Source organism: Cavenderia fasciculata (genome assembly GCF_000203815.1).
Source record: "Cavenderia fasciculata unplaced genomic scaffold Scf_Dfasci-F-a-25c12.r2-5, whole genome shotgun sequence".
Taxonomy (NCBI): Eukaryota; Evosea; class Eumycetozoa; order Acytosteliales; family Cavenderiaceae; genus Cavenderia; species Cavenderia fasciculata.
Window position 1 is genome coordinate 2,748,650 of NW_004457729.1, and position 24,090 is coordinate 2,772,739.

Here is a 24,090-nt window from a genome sequence, read left to right on the forward strand (position 1 = left end):
TTCTTTTTTTCTAACAATCTATTTTCTGGGAACAAACAAAATATCTCAAATAAAATGTGTCAGACGTCACCTTGTGTGGGTTGCTTATTATTCTTTTTTGTGTAGATATCAGCTGAACAGATAGAGACTATTAGAGATAGATAGATAGATAATAATGGAGGAACCAATATCAGAGATTTTAGAAATCATTGTTAAATATGCAAATTCACCAGAGAATGCACCTGCTGAAACATTTAGAAAATATACAACAAACCAATTGGTTTCTTGGTTTTTATATCTAACTGTTAAATGTGAATATCCTGTTGTATGTATCTTACCTAACTACCTATCTATCATTCATTCGTTCATGCATTCTCAAAACAATTATTATTATTATTTATAGATTAGACATTATACTTCAACTTGCCTTCTAACAGCTTTGGGAATCCCTGCATGCTACTTAAAGATTACACCTGAATTGGTAGAGGCTCTAAGAAATGAACTATGGAATCTGCTTAATCAAGAGTTTACAACTAAGCTAGACAAGGAAGTCAGAGACAACATTGTCAAAGCTATTGGTTGTTTTAACCGTTTCCTACCAAGTATGTTATTTACACACATTAATGTATATTGAACACATCATTTGCTGTGTTGTTGTTGTTGTTGTTGTTGTTGTTAAAAAAGTACTTGTTCTAATGTTTATTCTGTTGGTTATAGATGAATGGAGACTATTTAGACCAAAATTGATGGAAGCACTTAAACCTGAAAACACAATGATTAATCTTAGAGGTAACTCATTTATGGTGTTGGCCGAATGTTTGTCTACTCACAATAACGTGCCGGTAGAGATGGCAGTTGAGATAGTTCGATTGATCAAAGAGGCTCTGGAAGATACAAGCATTCACGTTTCAGTGTCTGCTCTGTTTGCATTTGGTGCAGTGCTCGACGACCAAATTGGTGATCTGGATATGACCCAGCCACTTCAACCATTGGCTTTAAAGGTGATTGCTAATGCCGCCAAAGCTGACAATGGATCATTTTATGAATACCTTGATGCTGTGTGGGGATTGCTGGAGACCAACCAAGATTTTATCTTGCCCTATGCGCAAGACTACATAGATCTTCTCGTTGGCATCCTTACCAATCACGTCTTGACAAACAAATACTTGAAGCGCAGTATTCACAACCTTCTCTTATCCATTCTCGAGGCTGGTATGGGAGAGCTCAGCACAGAGCAATCAGAGGCATTGGTAAAGTCAATCTACTACTCGTGTGGTGAGATCAAAGATATTGATATCGATGTTTGGAACTCTGATACCAATGTTGATAGCAGTAATTTCATTCAACAAGAAGATAATGGAATGGATACTCGTCTATTGGTAGAAGGAGACGATGAAGAAGTAGAAGAAGAAGAAGAAGAACAAGATGAAGAGGCCAGAGAGGCAAAAGAAGATCAAATTGCAGAGGACACACTAGACCTTGAATTCCTCCAACGTTTTGTTGTTTTAAACACTTCTGAACATACCGAGATAGTCGTAGCACGTTTTAATGAAATGATTTCAACAACAACCAACACTTGGAAAGATAAATATGGAGCCCTTTTTGGTTTAGCACATACTATCAGTCATATGAGTTACGATTTTATTCCATTTATTAATGATACTTTAGCGTATGTAAACTATATATATATATTTTGTAGTCAAGAAAAAGAATTATTCTTTAAATATTAATTAATCATACTTTTTTTTTTTTTTTTTAAAAAGTATTTTATTATCAACAATTGATAATACAAATCCAAGAGTTAGATTAATATCTTTCCATTGTTTGATTCAACTTTCTTTAGATTTCCAAAGAGAGATTATGGAAAACAAGGAATTATTATTTACAGCCATTAAAATTGCAAAAGTTGAAAAGAATGAACGTATTCAATCTTCCTGTAAGTATTTTAATAATTCTAATCCTTCTATTTATTGTATGCTAATATATATATAATCTATTTTAGGTTGTACATTTATTCAATCAATGGTACAAAATTTAGAAGGTAGATTTTTCACAGATCACTCTACTCATCGTGAAGATCTATTAAATGTATTTGAATACCTTTTAAAAACATCCAAGCACTTGTATGTACTGGAGAATATATTACCTGCATTGACATCATTTGTTGAATGTTTGAAATGTCACTTTAGACCAGTAAGTCAAATAGAAAAAGATAAAGAAAATAATAACATAATAATGAATATATTAATAACTTTATATATTTTGTAGTATTATTCAAGATTTGTTCCAATATTATTAAAAATGTTTGAAGATTATCAACTTTCAAAGGATAGTAAAAAAGTACGTTTCCGTGCACTCATGGCATTGTCTGTAATGTGTGATGCTTGTGGTAAAAAGATGTTTGCAAAGGATCTAGCCAAAATTATGAGCGTTGTTAGAAAACATGGAGTGGCGTTTGATTTGCAAGCTGGATTCTTTAAAGCATGTATCAACTTTATCAAATGTCTTGGTAATGACTTTGCAGTGTACCTTCCCATCCTTTTGACTCTGCTCAACTATAATTTGTACAGTGGTCATCTCTTTAGGGTGAGACAGGCTATGCGATTCCTACCACTTTATTTGACTTCGGATGCATGTGGTTTCAATTTAATACACTTTTATCCATACTCTGAAGCCATGGCCAAGATGATTTCACAAGGTGATATATGTGGCACCTCATGCGCTGAAACCAAGTCTGCCGCCTCTGCCAGTCTCCAAAATCTCCAATTGGTACACAATGCCAAGCACGGTGTTGGCAGTGCCAAGGCACACGAATACTTTACCAAAGTTTTGGCTTATTTGGTAACTGCTTGCAAAATAGAGTCTGATCCGGCAGCTCTCGAAGAGAGACTCTCTTCGATTGCCGAGTTGCTCAAGGTCGTAGGCGACAACTTCTTTACCTACGAACAAATCCTTCGAACCCTCTCATTCTTCAAAGAGACCCGTCTTCAAATCTACGACATTTTGAAAAAGGGACCTCCAACTCCCGGCGAAGACGACGACGCCGATGAAGAAATTTTCGATGCCGAAGATTTCAGAATTCACTGCACCAATTCACTGTATGGCATTCACGAGATTGTCGGTGAAGCAATGAAACACAACCAATCCTCTGCACTCACTACAATGGCAACTGAAATTATTCCAGATATGATCAAAGCGGTCAAAGACAAAAAGATGGATGAAGATCTAAAAGTATCAATCTTTTGTTTGTTGTCTGATTTCACAGAGGTTGGTGGTCAATGGATCATTGATATGTTGCCTACATTTGTCCCTCTGATGCTTAGTGTCCTCGAAAATCCAAAAACACCTCAACCCAACAAACAAACCATCTTTTTCCTCTTGGGTATCGTTGCACAGACTGCCCAGAGCGCATTTGCTCCCTATGTATTTAAAGCACTGCAAATATTCAATCAACACATCTCTTCACCCGATGCAGCCGATGAAGAAAATATAGTTTCCACCGAAAATGGTATATCAAGTATTGGAAGATTCATCCGTTATGTCCCCCAACTCTCCGAACATGCCTCTGTCATTATCCCATTATGGTTGTCCAAATACCCCATTTCAGATGAAGACGAAAGCAAACAATTTTTACAAAACGTCAATGCAATCGCCAGAATGTATCCAAAGCAAACTTTAATTCCACAACTAGACAATTTAATAGTATTCTATACAAACTTTTTCAAGGGTAATCTTGTTTGTCAAAGATCAATATTTGAGTTGAAAGAATTTATAAATTCAATAAATAAAAAATAAAAATAATTAATAATTAATAACTCATCAAGGATACAACAAATTTCAAGTTTATTTATATATAGAACAATTGTTAATTTAATTTTTTATTTTATGGTCTTGTGTATTATTGTAATAATGTTTTTGTTGGGGAAGAGTATTTATAGTATTTTCAGGGCATAGTTTTGGTTGTATACGATTATTTGTCTTCCTTTTTATCACCATCCTTTTTGTTTTCATCCTTTTTAGAAAGATTTTCGAGTACATTCTTGATTCTTTCATCATTTGGATCGACACCTGGTAATGACATTAAAGTAGAGTTTAAGAATTCTTGGTCTCTAAAAGCATCAGAGTTTTGTTGTTGTTGTGGTTGAGATGATTCATTGTTGGAAGAGGTGGTAGTAGTGGTGTTTGAGGAATCGCTCATTGGAACATCTTGTTGCAATGACATTGCCAAAGCAGCTTGGAGGTCGGGATCATCATCAAAGTTGTCTCCGCCCATGTTACCCATTTGTACGTCCTTTGATTCCTCTGTCTTGTTGTCTGATTCTGTAGTTTCGCCTCTAGCCTTTCTATCTCTTTCTACACGTTGCTTCTCTTCCTCCAACGATAATTTCAAAGCCATGGCCAATTCTGGATCGGTATCGGCATTGATGAATTCGGCACCATAGGTACTTGATCCTTCGATAATAGTCTTTGATTGAATAATAATATCGGATAAAATTTGTGGTCCTGCTGGTACAGTTAATAAATGACTACGTATATAAAATAACAAAAAATATTAATAAATATATTGTTTCTTTTCTTTCTTTGCTTATTCTTCATTACCTTGGTTCATCATTATTATTTACATCACTTATGAATGCTTCTAATTTTTCTACATTGGTTGTTTCTTCACCGAAATTAATGATGTCGACAGCAATTGCATTCTTCTTTAAACGCTTTGCAAGATCACAGAGCTCCTCTTTTGTTTCTTTGAGTGGACTGCCAACAAATGCTACAATACGTGGATGTTGGTGCTTATTTTGTCTATGTCTGAGTGCCAACTGTTGTTGTTTGATTAATGTGTAAGTATTAGTAATCAAATAACATAAGATATCTTATCTATGATTTAAAAGGATAATACAAACTTGAGCAATTTGCATTGAAGTTGAGAAATCAATCTTTCCATGAATTTTAATGTCATCATAACTTGCCAATACTTTACTAAGGTCTTGAGTCAATGTTACTAAAATCTCTGGTCTACCAGACATTGATAATATAGCTACTGATGTTTCTGGATTACCATGTGTTTTTGATGCTATAAATATATACAAATGTAGTTAAGTTATGATAGGTTAATATAAAGAACTCTCTTTCGACACTTGAGAGAGAGAGGAGTGTTGTTCGACAACTCATTTCTCTCTTTTCTCTCTTTTCATATATATTGATTGATACAAACAACAAATGATATTGACAGCATCCTTTTGAGCTAGATATCTTGATGGTTCGAAATCACTATTTCTCATCCATTCTGAATTATCAACACTTTAAGATAGATAGATAGATAGGTAGGTAGATAGAAAGTACAATAGGTAATAGATAGAGTGGTATGTTAATATATGATGTAATGCTGTATCTCTCTCTCTCTATTTAGATATCTGATGAATATATACCAAACAATTGCGGCCTCTAAAGTCATGATTTAATTTATAATATATGTATGTACAATGTATAACAACTAATTTTGATAATAATTTAATTAAGTGCAGTTCACCCAAAGTGAAGATCAAAGTTTGTTTTTTTAAATTATTTTTTAATTCAAAAGTAAAGTGCAAACAAATCAATAAAAGAATAATAATGGATAATAAATAGAGATTATACAACATAGAGAGAGAGAGAGATAGATATAGATATAGATATAGATATAGATAGAAAGATGGATTATAATATATTACAAGCAATTCGATTCGGTCATAATCAAATCATATTCTCGACACCAAAGGAAAGATTGAGTGATAAGAGTGAGTTGGGACAATCCTATCTTCACTATGCGGCAGAGTCTGGTCACGACTCTATAGTTCGATATCTTATAAGTACATATCTATATATCTATCCTAAGAGAAATGAGCATTAAAACTTGATATTGTTACTAATACTACCAACCAACTTTAATAGATATAATTAAATTAGATGTTTTTGAACGTGATAGTGAGGGTATGACACCACTTCATTGGGCAGCTACTGAAGGTAAATACCTTGCTTGTAATACCATCATTCAAAGCGCTGCAAAGGCAGAGCTGACATTATCTGCCAGTAATACAGTATCGTCATTGGTGAATGCTGTAACACGTGATGGTGAAACATCGGTATTCCTCGCCGCGATAAAGGGATCTGTACAAACACTAAACATCCTAGTTCAACATGGTGCATCAGTATCTAATCAAAACAAACAAGGTGACACACCATTACATGTATCAATACTGAATGGCAATTGGGATTGTATAAACAAGTTGGTTCAAAGTGGAGCAAATCCAAACATTGAAAATATTAATGGAAAATCTCCTATTCAAGTATGTTAGTAATAATCAATACAACCAACAATCAAATAGATCATTATATTAATACCATATTTATTATTAGCTTTGGGAACAATGTCCACTTTCACAAACACACCAATATTTATTTCATAATAGGGATGATTTAATTCAAATTATTAATCGATTACAACAAACAATTCAAGAAAAAGATAGTATCATTGAAACCTTGAATCAAAATAGTGGTGCAAACAAGCATGTCCAAGTTCAAGCGGCAGTTCCAGAACCTCCACCAAAATCATTTATAGATAGTGATAAATTAGAATCTATCATTAAAGACATTAACAACTTGGAATCAACACTATCCAATTTAAAGAGGAAAATAAATAATAATAATAATAATGATTCATAGTTATATGTTTATCCAACTTTTTTCCCCCCTCAAAGATCTAGATAATCGGGGAAATTAATATAAGTAAATTTTTTGTTTTATTGTGTGGCAGTTGGGGGTTGTTGTCACAAAGACACCAAATCATCATTTTCATAGACTCTTTTAAAGTAAAATAAAGTAATATAAGATATAGAGATTAAAGAAAGGAGAGAGAAGAGAGAAGAGATAGAGATAGATAAAGAAAGGAGAGAAAGAGAGAATAGTAGGATGTCAACACCAACATCTACATCTACCTTGAAAATGGAACATGTACATCCAAAATTAAAGGAACAAATTAAACTTAATAACAAGTTGTTCTCAACAGACTCGGATAGAATAGTCGGTCAATACAAGAGATATGACATTGATAGTGTGTTTGATATAAAACAACAACAATCAGTTACTGCAACTGCTGCTACTACGCCTGCAGCAGCAGCTTCTTTAACATCACCTGATGACAATTCAAAGAGTCAACTACTTCAACAACAATTACAAAAGGAGGATCTTGATCGATACATGGAGAGAGCTGAAGGTTTGTTACAAGATTGTTCAGCCATCATTCTATCTACTCTATCAAAGATACATTACATTGGTGTTGAAAGAGACGATAACAACAACAACAACAACAACAATGATTCTAAATACAAAAAGAATAAGAGAAAGTACAAGAATCAACCACAAGGTGGAAATGTAAATGGTGGCGGATACTACAACATAAGACAAGAAATGATCGAGAAGTTTAGTAGTGATATATTGACTGTTCTTGGCCAGGGAGCAAGAGAGTTGAAGGGTTTAAAGGTGGAATCATCATTGCCAAGCAAGGATCAAAGACACCAATACTTGGACGAGGAATGGGCTCAATGCACAAGAGTATTGTTGGAACGGGAGAGACAAGAGATTCAAAACACAGGTCCTCTAATGTTGGCCGAACAAGAAGCACTTCAAAAGGAAATGGACAAGGAGATTGAAGCACAGATCGAACCATTCCCCAAGGAAAAGTCGTTCAACATCCTTTTGTCCAAGTTTCAAAATGAACAAGCCAAGGAAAAGGAGAAGTTGGCCAAGGTTCTCGCTGCTGATCCTGCTGTAGTGGCAGACAATGCCAATCCAAAGGGTGTATGGAAGACTCAAATGGGTGCTTTGGACGCCAAGCATCGCGACCAAATGACCAAGTTTGAAGACAAACACAACGGCAAGATGGACAAGATCACCAAGAAAAATGATGACATTAAAAAAAAGATAAAGGAAAAGTATGCAACTCTAAAGGAGAATGTTAGAAACAAGTATGATGAGCAAAACATCAAAAATCGTTATCAATCGGACCTACAAAAATTAAATAATACCTATACTTCTAAAAAGAATTCATTAAATGGTATACCATCTTCAACCCCAACTTCATCAACTTTAACAAAAAATAATAATAATCAAAATAATAATAATAATGAAGAACAAAAAAGAATAGAAAAACAAAAACAAAAAGAAAAAGAAGAAATGGAAAAGAAATTAAAGTTGGAACAAGAGGAAAAGGAGAAAAAGGAACAAGAAGAAAATCAAAGATTGGAAAAAGAAAAAAGAAAGGAAAAAGAGTTGGAACAATACCTTGTAACATTGTCATTAGAATCTACAACACCAATCAGTAGTGAGACAACAACAACAACAGAGACCTCAATCACTGCCACTGCCACTACCACCACATTTACAAAAAAACCATCAGATCCATTTGAATTGGTAGAATACAAGATTCAAAAGGTAATGAAAGCTGTTCAAGAGGCATCTGATGCAATCAAAGATTTTAAAGCCAAAAACAATCAAATCGTTGTAGACAAGGAAATATTGGATCAGTTGACAAAGGTAGACTTTGAAGCCAACAAGAATCTGATCAAGCAACTTAAAAAGCTGACCAAGAAGAAAACAGTCCAAGAAAAACGAATCAAATCACTACAAGAGAGAAAAGCACAATTGCAATTCATCATGTCAAGATCTGCTAGACCAACTCTCCCACCACCAGTTCAAGAATCCTATGAAAAGCTTCTTTCCGATTGTAATCTTTTGTACCCCCAATTAGTGTGTACCGATACACAGCGTGGTAAACAACTCTTACCATTTTTACAAGACCTCCTTACCAGAACCCTCAAACCTGTCAAGGTTGAGATCTATCTTTTTGGTTCATCTTTGAATGGTTTGGCATTTAAAAACTCTGACTTGGATATTGCTCTTGTCACTGATAGACCTCTTCATTCTTTATCAAATTATACATTCAAGGTTTCAAATGTTTTAAAATCAAGTATGTAGAAAGATTAAAAAACAAATTAATTGTCTCTCTTGAGTACAAATAACTAATTTAATTTATTATTATTATTTTAGATAATTTTAAAAATGTTTTAGCTATTACTAGAACAAGAGTACCAATTATTAGATTTAATGATATATTTTCATCATTGTCTTGTGACCTTTCAATCAATAATCCATTGGCAATTTTCAATAGTAAAATGATTTATGATTACATGCAAATTGATATTAGAGTTAGAACCATTGCCATTATAATTAAACAATGGGTAAGTTGAAAGACACAATCATTATGAATACAACATATGACTACTCTGTCGAGAAAGAAAGAATTTTAAATTGGTACTTTTTTCCCCCAAAACTCTCCTCCTTTCTCTATTCTATTCTATTTAACAGGCTAAAGTTAGAGGTATTAATGATGCATCAAATAATACATTACACTCTTATTCATTTGTAAATATGATTATCCATTTTATGCAACGTGAGGAGGTTCTTATCCTTCCATCACTCCAAAGAATGGCAAATGGTCAGTACTATTACATCAAGGGTCGTAGATATGGTGATGGTCGTGTCAAAGAGGATCATATGATTTCAGACAAGAATTGTAAATACTACAACAATCTCGGACAACTCAGAGAGGTGTTTGGCAAGCACAACACCATGACAGTGCCAGAACTACTCTTTGCCTTTTTCCAATACTATGCACTCCATTTTGACTATCAAAACAGTGTCATTAGTATTCGTTCAGGTGTCATCTTGCCTGCCAAGACAAAGACATGGGATGACAAGCGAGAGTATTTCTTTATGATTGAAGATCCATTCGACACAACCTTTAACATTGCAAGATCCATTCGAAAGCCTCATCACTTGGCTGCCATTGTCAAGGAATTTATGAGAGCCTATGAATTGCTTTCAAACAATGCTCCACTTTCTGAATTAGTTAAAGCTCCTGAAGACAATGATTTTAAAAAGAAAAAACCTACCAAATAAATAAATAATAAATCCAAATACTGTGTAAGATATATACATTTAATGTCTCTGCCTTATTTATTTATTTAATCGTCATCATTATTTTGAATATTTATCTTTCCTTTTTCTTTATCTTGTAATTGATATTTTCTTAAAGATTCCAAAGTATCTTGGTATTTTGAATATAGGTCTTCATTTTCTTTTACATATTGATCAAATTCTTGTTGTAATTGTGTATGAGATTTGGTCAATTGTTGGAGATTAGTCTTGAGTGAATCACCATCGGCCTTGTCTATATCACATTGATTGTGGTATGGTTTGTCATCGACCACCTGTTTTTTCAATGCTTCCAGTGTTTTCCACATTGCATCTGATTTCTTTTGCCATTTTATCGATTCAATGGCTTGTATGGCCAATTCTTGTCCAACACCAACATTGTGTAGTCCAAAGACAGATTGATGGTCGTCTCCGGCACCATCACCATTGTGTTCATTAATGTCACCAAACCCACTCATTGGAACGGCAGTTTGGACTATTTTCTTTGGTCGATTAGACTTGCCAGTATGGGCAATGGGATAGTCCATAAATGAGAGTAAGGATCCAGACTCTTTCATTCGTTTACGATAACTTGCCTTACAGAATGATTTGATCATTGATTCAGACATCATTTCAATGGTAAAGTAGGTTGCAATTCTCGTTATACAAGCTAGACTCTTTTCTTTCTTTTCTCTTGGTGATAGTTGGATGAGGTGTTGGAGTCTTTCAGTGTAGGCTGGCACCGTGTATTCAGGACCATCATGATGTTTTGGGAATGACAACAACTCTCCTTCGTCGGCTGTAATGAGTTCATGTTGACCTCCGATACTTCTTCCGATTGGTATGACACCAGCAGCCATTGATTCGAAAAATAACATCGATATACCTTCCATTGCGCTTGGCAAAAATACAATATCCGATGCTGATATAATGGCTGGCATATCTTCACTTGGAACGTCTCCAAGTATCTTTACAACCGATTGCATTCCATTTCTCTGTATAAATTCTTCTACTTGGTCTCTTTGTTCTCCATCGCCTACTATAAATGCATTAAATGTAACATCATTTTCAATCAATTTTTTGAACACTTCCAATGCTACTTTTGGTTGTTTCTGTTCCACCAATCTACCAGCAAACAATACCACTGTGGTTGACATTGGTATATTATATAATTCTCTAATTCTATTTCGATCGACAATATTAAATTGGAATTCCTTCATATCAACATTGACATAGCAGACATCTATATTATCGGCAATTGCACTTTCCATTGGTTGATGGGTTTGAGTTGGTGTACCATTTCCTCCTCGTTCTTGATTACTCTTTTCTTTTTTCTCTCTATAATGATGTTGTTTTAATCTACTTGTCATTGATCTTTTAATCATCCATTCCTTTAAATGATCTGATGATACAATTGATAAATCTAATGTTGATTGCATTGATAATGAATATCTAAAAAAAAAATAATAATAATTAGAAAATATTATGAATTATATTAATATATATTATATCTATTTACCTTGCATAACCACCACTCTTCCAATGATCTTCTTCCATATGTACATAATCAACAATAGCAGAGAATGGACATTTTTCTTTAAGATATGGTACAAATAAATAACCCAATTCTGAGTTTGATACCAAAGTAATATCAATCTTTCTAGATTCAATCAAATAACATAAAAATCTTGGTGTATCTTCTGTTGTCAAGAAATTATCCAATACAAATATATCTGGAGTTAATCTAAAAACAAAAAAGAAAAGAATAGAATTGTTAGTCTAAATTATAGAATATTTGATTTGATATTGATATCTATATCTATTTACTTTTGAAAAGAAGGTAACCAAGGATTTGAAGATTGAAGTGTAGTTACAATGGTAACATCCCAACCTTTAATAATTAATTCTCTAACAAAATTTAGATTAAATTTATCAGCTCCACCAGTATTTAACCAAGGTAGAATTAATAAACATCTTGGTACTTGTTTATCCAAATGATTATGAATATCAATATGACTATCTAAATAATAATGTGATTCTATTTTATCATCCTGGATAGATAATTACATTAATTAATTAGTTAGATTGAACCAAAATATTAAATATTAAATATTTTTCTTTTTGTTTTTCTTTACCATTGATAAATGATTCATTTTTTTAGAATAAATTAAAGGATATTTTGATTTAAATTGATTAATGATTGATGATTTGTTTTGATCACCAAAATTGGTCCAATCACTGTTTGTCGATGGTTTTCTTCGATACCAATCCATATACTCTGGAATGGTTTCACCCCATAGTCCATTGTTGGCACACTTTAAAATGAAATCCCAATCTTCCATTCCTCCAATAATTTGTTCATCGAATCCAGAGTAATGCGCAAGACTGCGATTATGGACGTTTTCAAAGAATACTTCCTTTCTAAACATGGCAGTGACAGTGACTTGATTTTCGTAAAGGAATGCGTCTGCCTTTTCATATCCCTTTTCCCAAACATACTCTTGTGCTCCAAATCCAACTGTCCATCCCTTGGCAAATGCAATGTGAGGTGATGTCTCTAACTTCCAAACTAATTTCTCTAGAGTGGTTGGTTCGATCATATCGTCAGAGTCAAGTAGGAATATATAGGGTGCACGGGACTGTTTGATACCAGTATTTCGAGCAGATGGTAATCCACGTTTTGAACTATGTTTTTGGATATGTACATGAGTGTCTGATTTCTCCCAATCATTGATGAGGTTGATCGTTTCAGAGTTGGTCGATCCATCATCCACAATCACCAATTCAAACGACTGTAATGATTGACGATTCACCGATTCATACATTTCCAATAACTGATACTTTGGTGTATTATAAACTGGTACAATAATACTAACAACTGGTGGACGACAAGAGAATGGATCCTTTCCTTCATATTCCAATCCACCCAATTTATATTGATATTGTGGTCTATTTAAATTTGACGGATTACATTCATAATTATGAATTGTATTATTATTTTGAATATTATTATTATTCTTATTATTTTTGTTATTATTATTATGTTTTTGTTGTTGTTGATGTTGGTGTTGAAGGAATGAACATTGATTTTTTGATAGTTCAACTTGATCAGACTCCATTGATAAATGAGCACAGTATGATGACAATATATTATCAGAGTAATCTTCATGATCAATATATGATAATGGGAATCTAGTCAATAACATTACAATTAAAAAGAGTGATATTCCAAATACCAATGTTCCAATCAAACATGTTATATTCTTTCTTTTGTATGAATTGATTCCTCCTTTCGTTGTTCCACCACCAGTTTGTAATATTAATCTTTTAAAACAACCATTAGATGAAGATGATGATCTATCATTATCTTGATTCTTTTTCTTGATGTTGTATAATAGATGTTGATGTATTTCATTTTTCGTGTGATGTTGATGTTGATGTTGTCGATGACTTTGACCATTATCATTATCATCGTCATCAGTACTTGTATCTTCTTGATCGGTTGTAGTACTATCATCGTCACTATCATCAACTTCTTCATCATATCCAATTGCAATATCATCATCTTCTATATCAATCTCTTGATGTGATTTACTTCCAGTTGAAAGTGGTGATCTTTCTCTAAGATTATTCATTCTTCCTCCTTCCTATCTATTTATCTATCTTTTTTTTAAAAGATAGACAGAATAATAATTACTTTGCTTATCATCATCCATGTGATGACTGTTTATCCTTTACTACTCTCCATTGGTTACATTGGCTACCACTCTACCACACATACAAACCACAATGTAAATGTGTGTGGTTTGATTAGTTAATGTTTTTGTAAAACACCATCCAACGTACCAAGTTTATTTTCAAAAATTAATTGTTATTTATTTCTAATTTCTATTGATTATATTATATTATTTTAGATTTATTTTCTTCTTCCAAGAGCATCCTTTTTCTTTTCCTTTACTTCCAACTTTAGTTTTTCTAATCTCATTGCCTTGTCCTCTGGGAAGATGGATTCTGGTGCAACCTTTTTAATCACTTCTGGTGCAGTTCTAATCTCCATGGCTGAACCGGCGCCGGTCGTTGGTTTTCCATGAATTGGGATATTAAAGAATCTCTTGACTGCTGGTTTCTTAAAGATGTAGTTTTGAACAACAAATAATAATGAATTGATACACCAGTAAAGATTTAAACCCTAGAGAATGAAAGAAGAAAGAAATAATATTAATATATTTATATTGAGTTGATATGGATGGTTGGTTGGTTGGTTGGTTGGATTAGATCTTCTAGTTGATTATGTCTATATATACATACAGCAGGGAAATCAAGAGTGAAATAAAGTGGAAGAATACAAAGACCACCAAAGACAATCTTCATGATGAGGGGAGTTGTCTCTGTGAATGATAATCTCATCGAAGTCCATTGGAAAAGCGATGAGATGATTGGGAGGGCGTAGACATATGGATCGACAATGGAAAGATTGGGGAACCAAAGGAGACCACCATTGGTTACAAATTGTGGAAAGTCGACACATGCCGAACGGATAATGTAAAAGAGATAGATGTATGCTGGTGCTTGAGCGAGACCAACAAACAGTAGTTTCATTGGAGATACTCCGTGTTTGACTGAAATCTCACGTTGTAGAGTAAAGAGCTTCATCTTGCCTTCGGTCGTACCGTCGTTGAGATACGAGTGCTTCTCCATCTCTTCTTTGACCAATGCCATGGCAGCAGCCGATCTTTGTTGTTTGACGGTCAATGGCAAGATGAGGAAACGGAGACCAACCGTCATACCGGCAATACACAACCACCATGGACACCCACTGCTGATTGAAAAGTTGTTGATCGATTCGACAATACCAGTGTTAAAGTTGGAGACTGCCTCAATGATTGGGTTTTGTGGTGTGTCGTAGATGATTTGTGTTGTCGTTGTTGTTGTTGATGGTTGACTGATAATAGAACCAACACTGACATCTGATGTTGAATTGACTACTGTCTCTATTGCCTTTTCTTGTGCATTTGTTAATTGAATTGTTTGTTGTGGTACTGTAGTAGTAGTATCATATACTATTTCATTCTTATTGTTATCAGTTGAATAGAATCTACTATTTCTGTTGATGAATGATTGTCCAATGATACTACCAACATTATTATTGTTCATCATCATTGATGATGATGATGATGATGATGTTGTACCATTCAACAAGTTGTATCTAAAGACATTGTTATTGTTACCAACTGCAAATGAAGCAGATGATGACTTATTGATTGAAGATACCAATGTTCTTCTTAATGCTCTTGATCCAATCATATCTAGATAAACTATGTTTATATAAGAAGAATATATATATTTATAGATAGATAGATAGATGAATGATGATGACAATGAATGAATCAAAATTAAGAGTACATGTCAACCGCCTCTAAAGGTTGGCTCATCTGCAAAACTTGCACGATATCGCATAATAAGAATAATCATGACGAACGAAAAGCCACTCTTTTTCATTGTTAATTTCATTTAGTAATATTAGCACTATCATCACAGTCAAGTCTAGTCGGTCGCCTATATATCTCTTGCGAAAGGATATCTTTCTTATATAATATTACGACACAGGTTAAAAGAAGAATGAAGATTCAAAAAAGATCGCCATTATTCTATGCAGCTTCATTGACTGTTTTAGGTGTATCATTCTACTATCTTGATCAATATCTACAAGGTTCATATTGTATGTATCATTGGTACCATCCATATCAGTAGATCACTAGCTAGTCATTGCATACATGATATTAATTAGGTTTTATAAATAGACTCTTATTTAAAGTATCACAAGGACAAGAAGATTAATCAAGACACTGACAGAGACGATAGAGCCAGAAGAAGAATTCAAACAAGAGAACTAAAAGAACAACAACAACAACAATAATAATAATAATAATAATAATAATAATAATAATTTGCAATTAGAAGAAAGAATCGATCTCTCTCTCTCTTTCTCTTTCTTTGCAAACAAACATGTACATAAATACACAATCCTCTGATGTATTATTAGAGGTGGAAAATGAAATATAATTGAACTGGATTTGATTTCATCATTATCATCGATCAATGGATTGGTATACAATATTATAATATATTTTATCGCTTTTTGGGTATATTATTTATTATTTTTTGCTAGATGGTTTGTTTCCTTTAAAGGTATTTTTCTTGATTCCAACTTTCTTTTTACCTTTGGATTTAGTATCTTTGGTTGGTTGAGCCAACATATAATCGATATATTCTTCCTCTGTCAATTTCTTTGGTTTCTTTGTCTTTTGTTTTTGTTGTTGTTGTGCTTGTTCGCCCATTTCTTCGTCCTCTTCTTCTTCTTGGTCATATTTAATATCAACCTTCATCTTTGGACCAACATTTGCAACTTGTTCTTCCTCTTGTTCCTCTTCTTGTTTAAATTCATCTGGTAATTCTCTTGAAGGTGCTTCTTCTGTTGATTTAACTAAAAATGGAATATACATATTAGAAAATGGAATACAAATGAATTTAAAGATAATCATTATTATTATTATTATTATAGTTTTTAACTTACTAACATCACTAATTGTTAAACAAGTTAATCTAGCACCAGTCTCTGCAAAACCAACTGGCATATCAGTTTCAACATTCCAAATGACAATATTACCATCGGAAGAGAGTGATACTAGGTATGGGGTGTCTTGTGGGTCAAACGAGAATGAAGAGAGTGCTTTGATACGTGAATCAATCTCTTTGATTTGTTTGATTAATTTACCAGACTTGTAATCGATAAATGAGATGACCTTGTCGTCACCACCGGCCACTAAAGTGTCGTCGTCGAAAAAGTGGATGGCGAGGATTGGTTGCTTGGTGGGGTAGGTGTGCACCTCTTTGCCGTCGGCAGTGTGTACGACCAAACGGTCAGCATAGGCAATGACAAAGTGGTCACCCGACTTGGACCATTCAACGAGGAATGGCTCACCCTTGGTCTTTTGAAAGTGTGCTGCAACACCTCTCATCAAATCCCACAAAAAGAAACGGTTGTCCTTGCCAACACTCAATGCAACCTTGCCCGATGGATGAATGCTGACCCAATTGACGGCATCCTTGTGTCCTTTGAGTTGCTTCAAGCAGTCCCATCCATTGACATTCCACACGCTCAACGTATGATCACGCGACGATGCAATCAAATGACTATTCTTGTAAAACTTCAAACTTGTAATGAATCCCTCATGTTTAACCAATTGTCCAAATTCTTCTCTCTTTGATAAACTGTATACTCTAAAATAAATGTAAATGAAACAAAAGTAAGTAAACTAAATAATAGTAATAATTATAATAATATGACTGTCATTGTACAATTGATCAATTGTATTGTTTGATGATACACACTTTACAGTTTCATCGGTACTTGAACTAACCAAATATTCAGATCCAGATGCAATTGATTTGATGCAACCTGAATGAGAGGCATATGCAAATATCTGTTCGAGATGAACCTCTAAATCGTCAGGGTTGCCCAACTCTGGGTAATCTGCCAACTTGATTGCTTCAAACCCCAAAATACTGTTTTCATAACATCCAACAGTAATAAGCTTACTTGTAATAACTGGGACATCATCTTGTTCGGTTGTTGTGGTTGTTGTTTTAGACGACGATGAAGATGATGCACTCTTTTTTGATACCTTTGTTTGTGATGAAGAGTCTGGTGTAATCAATGTCTTTTTCTTTTCAGTAGTAGTAGTAGCAGCTGGAGTAGCCTTTTTTAAAATAGATTTAGGTTTATCATCAACTGCAACTGCTGCAGCAGGTGCAATAGTAGTAGTTCTTGGTTCGACTACTTTAGTTGATATCTTTATACTCTTTTTCTTCTCTGCTACTGCTGCTGCGGGTTTAGTAATAGCTACTTTCTTTGTGGTGGTGGTAGATTTCTTTTCCATTCTCTCTATTATCTCTCTCTCTTTCTTATCTCTCTCTACCTCTCTAAATAATTAATGAAATGAACGACATACTTTAATTGTTAAAAAGTAAAGTTTCGTTCGTTTTTTGAATTTTTACAAGTGTACTTTGAAAGATTTTTTTTTTAGGAGGGGATTTCTTAAAACCTGGAAAAGGTGAATTCAGAACAATAAGGTTGGTGTATGTTGAACGCTCACACCAAGTACCTTTACTTCACTGAAAATCTACAAATTAGATAGCCGAAATATATAAATTAAATCTACAAAAGATACCATATCTGATCATATACATATATTATGTGAAAATACAATTACAAATAAATAAATAAATGACTTTTGAAACTTGATGAATATATTTTAAAATATTCTCTCTTTCTATTTTTTACTCATACAACAAATTGAAGAATTATTATTAATGATAGGTACTAAATTTGATCTAAAAGACTTTCCAATTGAATGGAAGGGATGTTGTCATCCCCAAGACCTTAGTATTATAAAGCACAAAGATTTTAAATCATTTGGAATGGTATATGATCCAAGTACAACCATTGGAAGAAATAGGTAAAATAAAATATTTTAAAAGAATAAATCTATTTTAATCATATTTTCTCCTTTCTCATCCAATCCGTAGATGTTAAAACCATACCTATTTTAAAGTATCTGAACCAGATTCTATTATTCCAGTGACATTTCTGTGCAGCACAAGTATCTCTAATATATACCTTGGAGTCAATACTCTAGCTTTTTTACTAAAACATAATGTGGTGAATTCTTATACTTTTGATAAATTCATTCATCATTCAATCGAGATTCAAGGAAGGAGCCACTTTGTTTACCCAACCCCAGAATCTAGTCAAATCAACATCCTTGGAAGTACCATTCTTTGTACCTATGGATTTTCAGTAGATGGTGACAAAGTAGAGTTTAGGCGACCTTTTGAACCCATCATTGTAAAGAATCAAACTACCATTTAGAAAAAACAATCCCATAGACTCTCAAATAATTATTAAACATATTAATATTTATATACTTACCAATAAATAACTAATTAATATTGAATTGCTTTTCTTTCCTAAAAGGAAGTGTTTTCCATGTGGAAAAGGTGAATAACTTTAATTTATTTTTTAATTAATTAAAAATGGTGATTAAGAATTTGTGATTTATCTTTTACAATTGAAATAGATTTTTGGTTATCAAAAAAGGTTGAACCGTTGATAATGGGTGAAGTTTGATACAATTGTTTGAACTCCTTGTAAAGAGAACCACTTTGTAATTGGTGTGATCGCAATGTCGTGAAAAAGGAATTTAGCGTAGTCGAGAATAATAACGATCCGATAAGGTATAACTTTCCCTTACCACCTGGTATAAAGAATGAATAGAACATCAATAAAGTAGATGTGTACGTTGAATACAACATGTATCGTGCTGTTGTAGATTCAACAGGCTTGTAAAAGAGATATGACAATCTTTTGGGATTTAAAAGTTTGCCACATAAAATATTACAAGGAGCAATGAAACCAAAGTAAAGAGCTCCCCCATCAGATAGCATATCATTTAAAATTTTATGAGGAGTGATTCTATATTCTTGTGGGATCCATAGATGATGACGTTTATGGTAGTATACCTCGATGTACATTCGATCAAATGGTGACATATTGAATTTAAATCGATAGGGATAGATTTCAGTTGCAATCTGTGTCCAATAGGCTCGTAATTTAGCATACTCTGATTTGAACTCCCTTGCTAAATAATGTCCAACCAGCGTCGTCATACCTCTAGCGATGAATGGTTCGATTGTATCCTTTCTCTTTGTCATTGTCTCTAATATTGCACATGCCAAAACATAACATGTTGGTTGTGATATTTGATATACCAACATTGCATTCATAATGTCTTGGTATGGTATTTGTCTGACTATACAAAAGAAAGAGGTTTAATTAATATCTTTACATTCCCAAATTGAACTATAGATAGATAGATAGATAGAGTTAATTCATACCATGTGGTAGGATTGATTGTAACAATGAAATGCAATCCAACATTAAAGTCTTGGTACACAAAGTAGAGTAAATGCGCTCAATCGTGTCCTCTGACAAGGGTAGTTTATCATTGGAGACTCCCAAGAACATATGGTCTGCAAGGAGGATGATTCTAACTAGCATCCTCACTACTTCAGAGGTAGACAATATACGACGCAATTTGTTGGAAGAATTGACATACCTTGCCATTTCTCCAATATCTCGGTCTGAGAGTACATTAAAGTCACGTTGCATCAGTTGTTGATGAACTTGACCTAACCTTTCTACACTATTCAGACAGTAGCTTTCTATTGTAGACTGGCTTGCCAACCCATAAAATTGTACGTCTATATATACAAATTAAAAAGAGTTAGAATATGTGTATGGAACATCGTTTATTGATATAAATAGATAGTGTATACTATGCACTGTCCATCTATCCATCTATCCATCTATCTATCGATGTATCTGTTTGTATCTTATGTATGATATTTACAATTAAAGACAAAAGGGAAAGCTATTGAACCAACAAGCAAGCATTTATCAACCTTTGAAAGGTTGAGTAGTGCTTTCGCACCCAACACTATTAACTCTTTATGTTTTGTGAAATCATTACTCATTCTATAGATATAGGTATAGCTATAGATATACTTGTTCGAAAGCATGCTAGCAATCAAAGATTGACAAACCAACAACAAAAGTTGCAAGGTGATGTTTGATATTTTTTAAATTAAATTAAAAAGTTTCAGGTATCCGATTAGATATAGAATTAAATATAAATCTATAATATTATAAATATATAAAAATATTAATAAAATAATTTAATTAAAAAATAAAGAAACAAACAAAGATAATACTTCACTGAGTCTTTTTTTTATTTATCTCTTTTTTCTTTGTCATTGTATTACAAAATATTATAATATAATAATGATAAGTACTAAATTTGATCAGAAGGACTTTCCTATTGAATGGAAAGGATCCTGTCATTTAATATAGGATTCAAAGATTTTATACCATTTGGAATAGTACATGATCCAAGTCCAACCACTGGAAGAAATAGGTAAATTTAATATATATTTCTATTTATATTGGACAGGTAGTTCTAATTAAATCTAACTTATTCATTCACTTCTAAAATTTAGATGTTATTACCACACATATTTTAAAGTATCTGAACCAGATAATATCGTTGCTGTGACATTTCTGTGCATCTCTGGTGTCTCTGATATACCTTGGAGTTAGAACTCTTTCTTTTTTACAAAAACATAATGTGGTTAAATCATATTATTTTGATAGAATCTTACATCATTCAATCAATATCCAAGGAAAGATCCATTTTGTTTATCCAACCCCAGAATCTAGTCAAATCAACATCCTTGGAAGTACCATTCTTTGTACCTATGGATTTTCAGTTAATGGTGAAAAGTAGTTTAACAGGCCATTTGAACCAATCACAGTCAAGGTTCAAACCCCTATTTAAAAAACTATGAATATGAATATAATCTATAGATTACCCATTCAGTGAATAATAATAAATAATATTATCGATTAATTCAATTAACAGGGGAAGCTCGAGGGCAAATTAGAAAATTTTTTCATTGTTATCCTAGGATTAGGAGCAGAGAGAATGAATCATATATATGATTGTAAGGACTTTCCAATTGAATGGAAAGGTGACCACCATCCCCAAGACAATACTACTATAAAGTTCAAAGACTTTATTCCTTTTGGGTTAGTACATGATCCTAGTGGAACTGGAAGAAATAGGTAAATATTAATTTTATATATAGCTCAGAATTCAGGATCTCAATAATCAATTAATTAACACTCCCTCTCTCTCCTCTATCTATCTCTGCTCTATTATAAAGATGTTTCTACCACACATATTTTAAGGAATCGGAGCTAGACAAGATTGTTGCAGTGACATTTCTATGCAGCACTGGTACCTCTGATATTTACCTTGGAAATGATACTCTCCGTTCATTATCTTCTCGAGGTGTTTTGAAACAATATGATTTTCAGGGAAGCTCTCACTATTCAATCAACATCCAAGGAAAAAACCACTTTGTTTATCCTACCCCATCAGTTCAAGGACAAAACCAAAAGTACGGTTCCAACTATAATGAAACCAATATTCTTGGAAGTACAATTCTATCTATATATGGTTTTTCCATTGACAGCGACAAAGTAGAGTTTAAACGACCATTTGAACCAAAGATAGAGACCAATGATCCAACACCCACTGAATAAATAAATACCAATGCTCTAGTCCATGAATTGCACATTAATCTTGAAAGAATCAACCCACATTTAAAGAATCCATCGATTATGATAATTTAATCAAAAAGGTATCTTCCATTCACCTAAAAACCTTTTCATTTAACTTCATGTTATCATATTTTTATTTATTTAATAAATAATTTACCAACTTTGAATGAAAATATATTTCGGTAGAATTTATGTTTTATCAGTCTAGTCTGTAAAAAGTATTATTTTTGGTTCTGGTAAAAATGAATCATAATTATGATTGGAAAGACTATCCTATTGCATGGAATGGTTCCCTCTATCCTGGTGACTTGCAAGATATGAAGTTTTGCTACTTTGTCCCCTTTTCCAGGGTGCATGATCCAAACTGTCAAACAGGAAGAAATAGGTAAGTCGTCTTTATGGTATGTGATCCGATTATTCTATTCTAATTTTCTCCTATTCCAGATGTTTATACCGCACTTATTTTAAAATAGGCGAGCCTGACACAATCATGGCTGTAACCTTTTTGTGCAGCACAGGGACCTCAGATATATACCTTGACCATATTACAATCTTTCATTTACAAGAAAAGGGGATTTTGAAACCATATAATTTTCATGGATGCAAACATTATTCGATCAACATCCAAGGATAGGACCACTTTGTTTATCCTCATCCGGGACCATTCCAATGCAACATTCTTGGAAGTACAATACTTTGTATGTATGGGTTTTCGGTGGATGGTGACAAGGTAGAGTTTAAAAGACCATTTGAACCAAAGATAGAAACCAGTGTTAAAGAACCTCCTGCTACACCCATTGAATAAATTTATTAATTTGTATATAAATTACTTCTAAACATCCATGGATGCAAAGAGAAAAGGGTCAATGACTAAATAAAGATTTTAATTTTTGAAAAGGTTTGTCACTTTCCAATCATGACATTCATTGCATTATTTAGATTATTATTTCATAGTTGTAGATATATTACTCTTGTATGTTTGTAATTAGTTAAAGCACAACTTACTTTTATATACCTATAAATACATATCATATACATATATCAACATGGATAGAATATCATTCTTGGGATACAACACACCAACCGAAGTAAAGAATGTGTTGCCTATACTAGCTAAAATAGAACAATCCTACTGTAGACAGATCGTATCATTGGTTGTATCATACCTCAAAGCAAAGAAAATAGACAGCAATCAACAAGAATATCAAAAGTTTAATCAAATCACAAAAGAGATTCACGATAAACTATCAATAGCTTCACAACAACAACAAACACAACAAACACAACAACAAGATGATCAATCATCAATATTATTCACTGGTATCTATTATATATTAAAGTTGGCAATCAAGACAAAGGTTTCTGTAGAATACTTTATTACAGATTTAACAGAACTCAAGATACCATCAACCATTTTAACAGATTTACAAAAAGTTTACACAAATATGTATGTGCTGTCAAACATAAATGATCAATGATCAATAATATCTATCTATTCCTTTAAAAGATCTGACAAATCTCTAATACTTTTTATATCTTGATAGTCGTAAAGAATTAATCGATAAAGTGTTGAGTGATAAGATTCTATTCCCACAATTGGAAACCTTAAAATGGAGAGTAGATGTCATCATTAGCAGTAGTTTTACATCTCGTATTCTTCATCCCATCATTTTAATGGAAACTACCGATACCAAAGGAAACAAGAGAACATTTGAAGTTAGTGTCGATATGTTCCATAAACTCAGATACAATGTATCAAAAGTATTAAAAGATATGGAAGATTTGGATCAATTACCAATTTTGAAAATTGATAAATAATCGAATAGATAGATAGATATCTATCCAGTTGTCCATCCACA

At 33.1% G+C, this 24,090-nt stretch overlaps 12 protein-coding genes across 12 annotated transcripts; 7 read left to right on the forward strand and 5 right to left on the reverse strand.

The window, feature by feature from the left end:
• Nucleotides 1–154: 154 nt before the first annotated feature.
• DFA_01442 (uncharacterized protein) lies at nucleotides 155–3,774 on the forward strand (the record flags this gene model as incomplete). The annotated part of the gene is made up of 6 exons (XM_004359349.1): nucleotides 155–304; nucleotides 383–581; nucleotides 697–1,648; nucleotides 1,743–1,915; nucleotides 1,982–2,067; nucleotides 2,248–3,774. 6 exons carry the CDS (start codon nucleotides 155–157, stop codon nucleotides 3,772–3,774), a joined length of 3,087 nt encoding a protein of 1,028 aa, XP_004359406.1.
• A 175-nt stretch (nucleotides 3,775–3,949) lies between these two features.
• On the reverse strand, nucleotides 3,950–5,431 carry psmD4 (type A von Willebrand factor domain-containing protein; the record flags this gene model as incomplete). The annotated part of the gene is made up of 5 exons (XM_004359350.1): nucleotides 3,950–4,505; nucleotides 4,579–4,796; nucleotides 4,881–5,050; nucleotides 5,192–5,277; nucleotides 5,406–5,431. The coding sequence occupies 5 exons, from the start codon at nucleotides 5,429–5,431 to the stop codon at nucleotides 3,950–3,952; spliced, it is 1,056 nt and encodes a 351-aa protein (XP_004359407.1).
• A 237-nt stretch (nucleotides 5,432–5,668) lies between these two features.
• On the forward strand, nucleotides 5,669–6,678 carry DFA_01444 (uncharacterized protein; the record flags this gene model as incomplete). The annotated part of the gene is made up of 3 exons (XM_004359351.1): nucleotides 5,669–5,825; nucleotides 5,923–6,302; nucleotides 6,373–6,678. The coding sequence occupies 3 exons, from the start codon at nucleotides 5,669–5,671 to the stop codon at nucleotides 6,676–6,678; spliced, it is 843 nt and encodes a 280-aa protein (XP_004359408.1).
• A 246-nt stretch (nucleotides 6,679–6,924) lies between these two features.
• DFA_01445 (uncharacterized protein) lies at nucleotides 6,925–9,972 on the forward strand (the record flags this gene model as incomplete). Its single annotated transcript, XM_004359352.1, has 3 exons — nucleotides 6,925–8,980; nucleotides 9,061–9,251; nucleotides 9,379–9,972. The coding sequence occupies 3 exons, from the start codon at nucleotides 6,925–6,927 to the stop codon at nucleotides 9,970–9,972; spliced, it is 2,841 nt and encodes a 946-aa protein (XP_004359409.1).
• Nucleotides 9,973–10,037: 65 nt separating this feature from the next.
• Nucleotides 10,038–13,622, reverse strand: pgtC (putative glycosyltransferase; the record flags this gene model as incomplete). The annotated part of the gene is made up of 4 exons (XM_004359353.1): nucleotides 10,038–11,439; nucleotides 11,507–11,731; nucleotides 11,815–12,003; nucleotides 12,265–13,622. 4 exons carry the CDS (start codon nucleotides 13,620–13,622, stop codon nucleotides 10,038–10,040), a joined length of 3,174 nt encoding a protein of 1,057 aa, XP_004359410.1.
• Nucleotides 13,623–13,903: 281 nt separating this feature from the next.
• Nucleotides 13,904–15,291, reverse strand: oxaB (putative oxidase assembly protein; the record flags this gene model as incomplete). Its single annotated transcript, XM_004359354.1, has 2 exons — nucleotides 13,904–14,176; nucleotides 14,296–15,291. 2 exons carry the CDS (start codon nucleotides 15,289–15,291, stop codon nucleotides 13,904–13,906), a joined length of 1,269 nt encoding a protein of 422 aa, XP_004359411.1.
• A 315-nt stretch (nucleotides 15,292–15,606) lies between these two features.
• DFA_01448 (uncharacterized protein) lies at nucleotides 15,607–15,904 on the forward strand (the record flags this gene model as incomplete). The annotated part of the gene is made up of 2 exons (XM_004359355.1): nucleotides 15,607–15,706; nucleotides 15,789–15,904. The coding sequence occupies 2 exons, from the start codon at nucleotides 15,607–15,609 to the stop codon at nucleotides 15,902–15,904; spliced, it is 216 nt and encodes a 71-aa protein (XP_004359412.1).
• Nucleotides 15,905–16,142: 238 nt separating this feature from the next.
• Nucleotides 16,143–17,927, reverse strand: DFA_01449 (uncharacterized protein; the record flags this gene model as incomplete). Its single annotated transcript, XM_004359356.1, has 3 exons — nucleotides 16,143–16,471; nucleotides 16,562–17,268; nucleotides 17,380–17,927. 3 exons carry the CDS (start codon nucleotides 17,925–17,927, stop codon nucleotides 16,143–16,145), a joined length of 1,584 nt encoding a protein of 527 aa, XP_004359413.1.
• A 433-nt stretch (nucleotides 17,928–18,360) lies between these two features.
• On the forward strand, nucleotides 18,361–18,919 carry DFA_01450 (uncharacterized protein; the record flags this gene model as incomplete). The annotated part of the gene is made up of 2 exons (XM_004359357.1): nucleotides 18,361–18,433; nucleotides 18,603–18,919. The coding sequence occupies 2 exons, from the start codon at nucleotides 18,361–18,363 to the stop codon at nucleotides 18,917–18,919; spliced, it is 390 nt and encodes a 129-aa protein (XP_004359414.1).
• Nucleotides 18,920–19,077: 158 nt separating this feature from the next.
• On the reverse strand, nucleotides 19,078–20,202 carry DFA_01451 (uncharacterized protein; the record flags this gene model as incomplete). The annotated part of the gene is made up of 2 exons (XM_004359358.1): nucleotides 19,078–19,859; nucleotides 20,166–20,202. 2 exons carry the CDS (start codon nucleotides 20,200–20,202, stop codon nucleotides 19,078–19,080), a joined length of 819 nt encoding a protein of 272 aa, XP_004359415.1.
• Nucleotides 20,203–20,340: 138 nt separating this feature from the next.
• On the forward strand, nucleotides 20,341–22,213 carry DFA_01452 (uncharacterized protein; the record flags this gene model as incomplete). The annotated part of the gene is made up of 5 exons (XM_004359359.1): nucleotides 20,341–20,356; nucleotides 20,960–21,023; nucleotides 21,260–21,381; nucleotides 21,574–21,730; nucleotides 21,832–22,213. The coding sequence occupies 5 exons, from the start codon at nucleotides 20,341–20,343 to the stop codon at nucleotides 22,211–22,213; spliced, it is 741 nt and encodes a 246-aa protein (XP_004359416.1).
• Nucleotides 22,214–23,277: 1,064 nt separating this feature from the next.
• On the forward strand, nucleotides 23,278–24,049 carry commd5 (COMM domain-containing protein 5; the record flags this gene model as incomplete). Its single annotated transcript, XM_004359360.1, has 2 exons — nucleotides 23,278–23,678; nucleotides 23,776–24,049. The coding sequence occupies 2 exons, from the start codon at nucleotides 23,278–23,280 to the stop codon at nucleotides 24,047–24,049; spliced, it is 675 nt and encodes a 224-aa protein (XP_004359417.1).
• Between the last annotated feature and the right edge of the window lie 41 nt (nucleotides 24,050–24,090).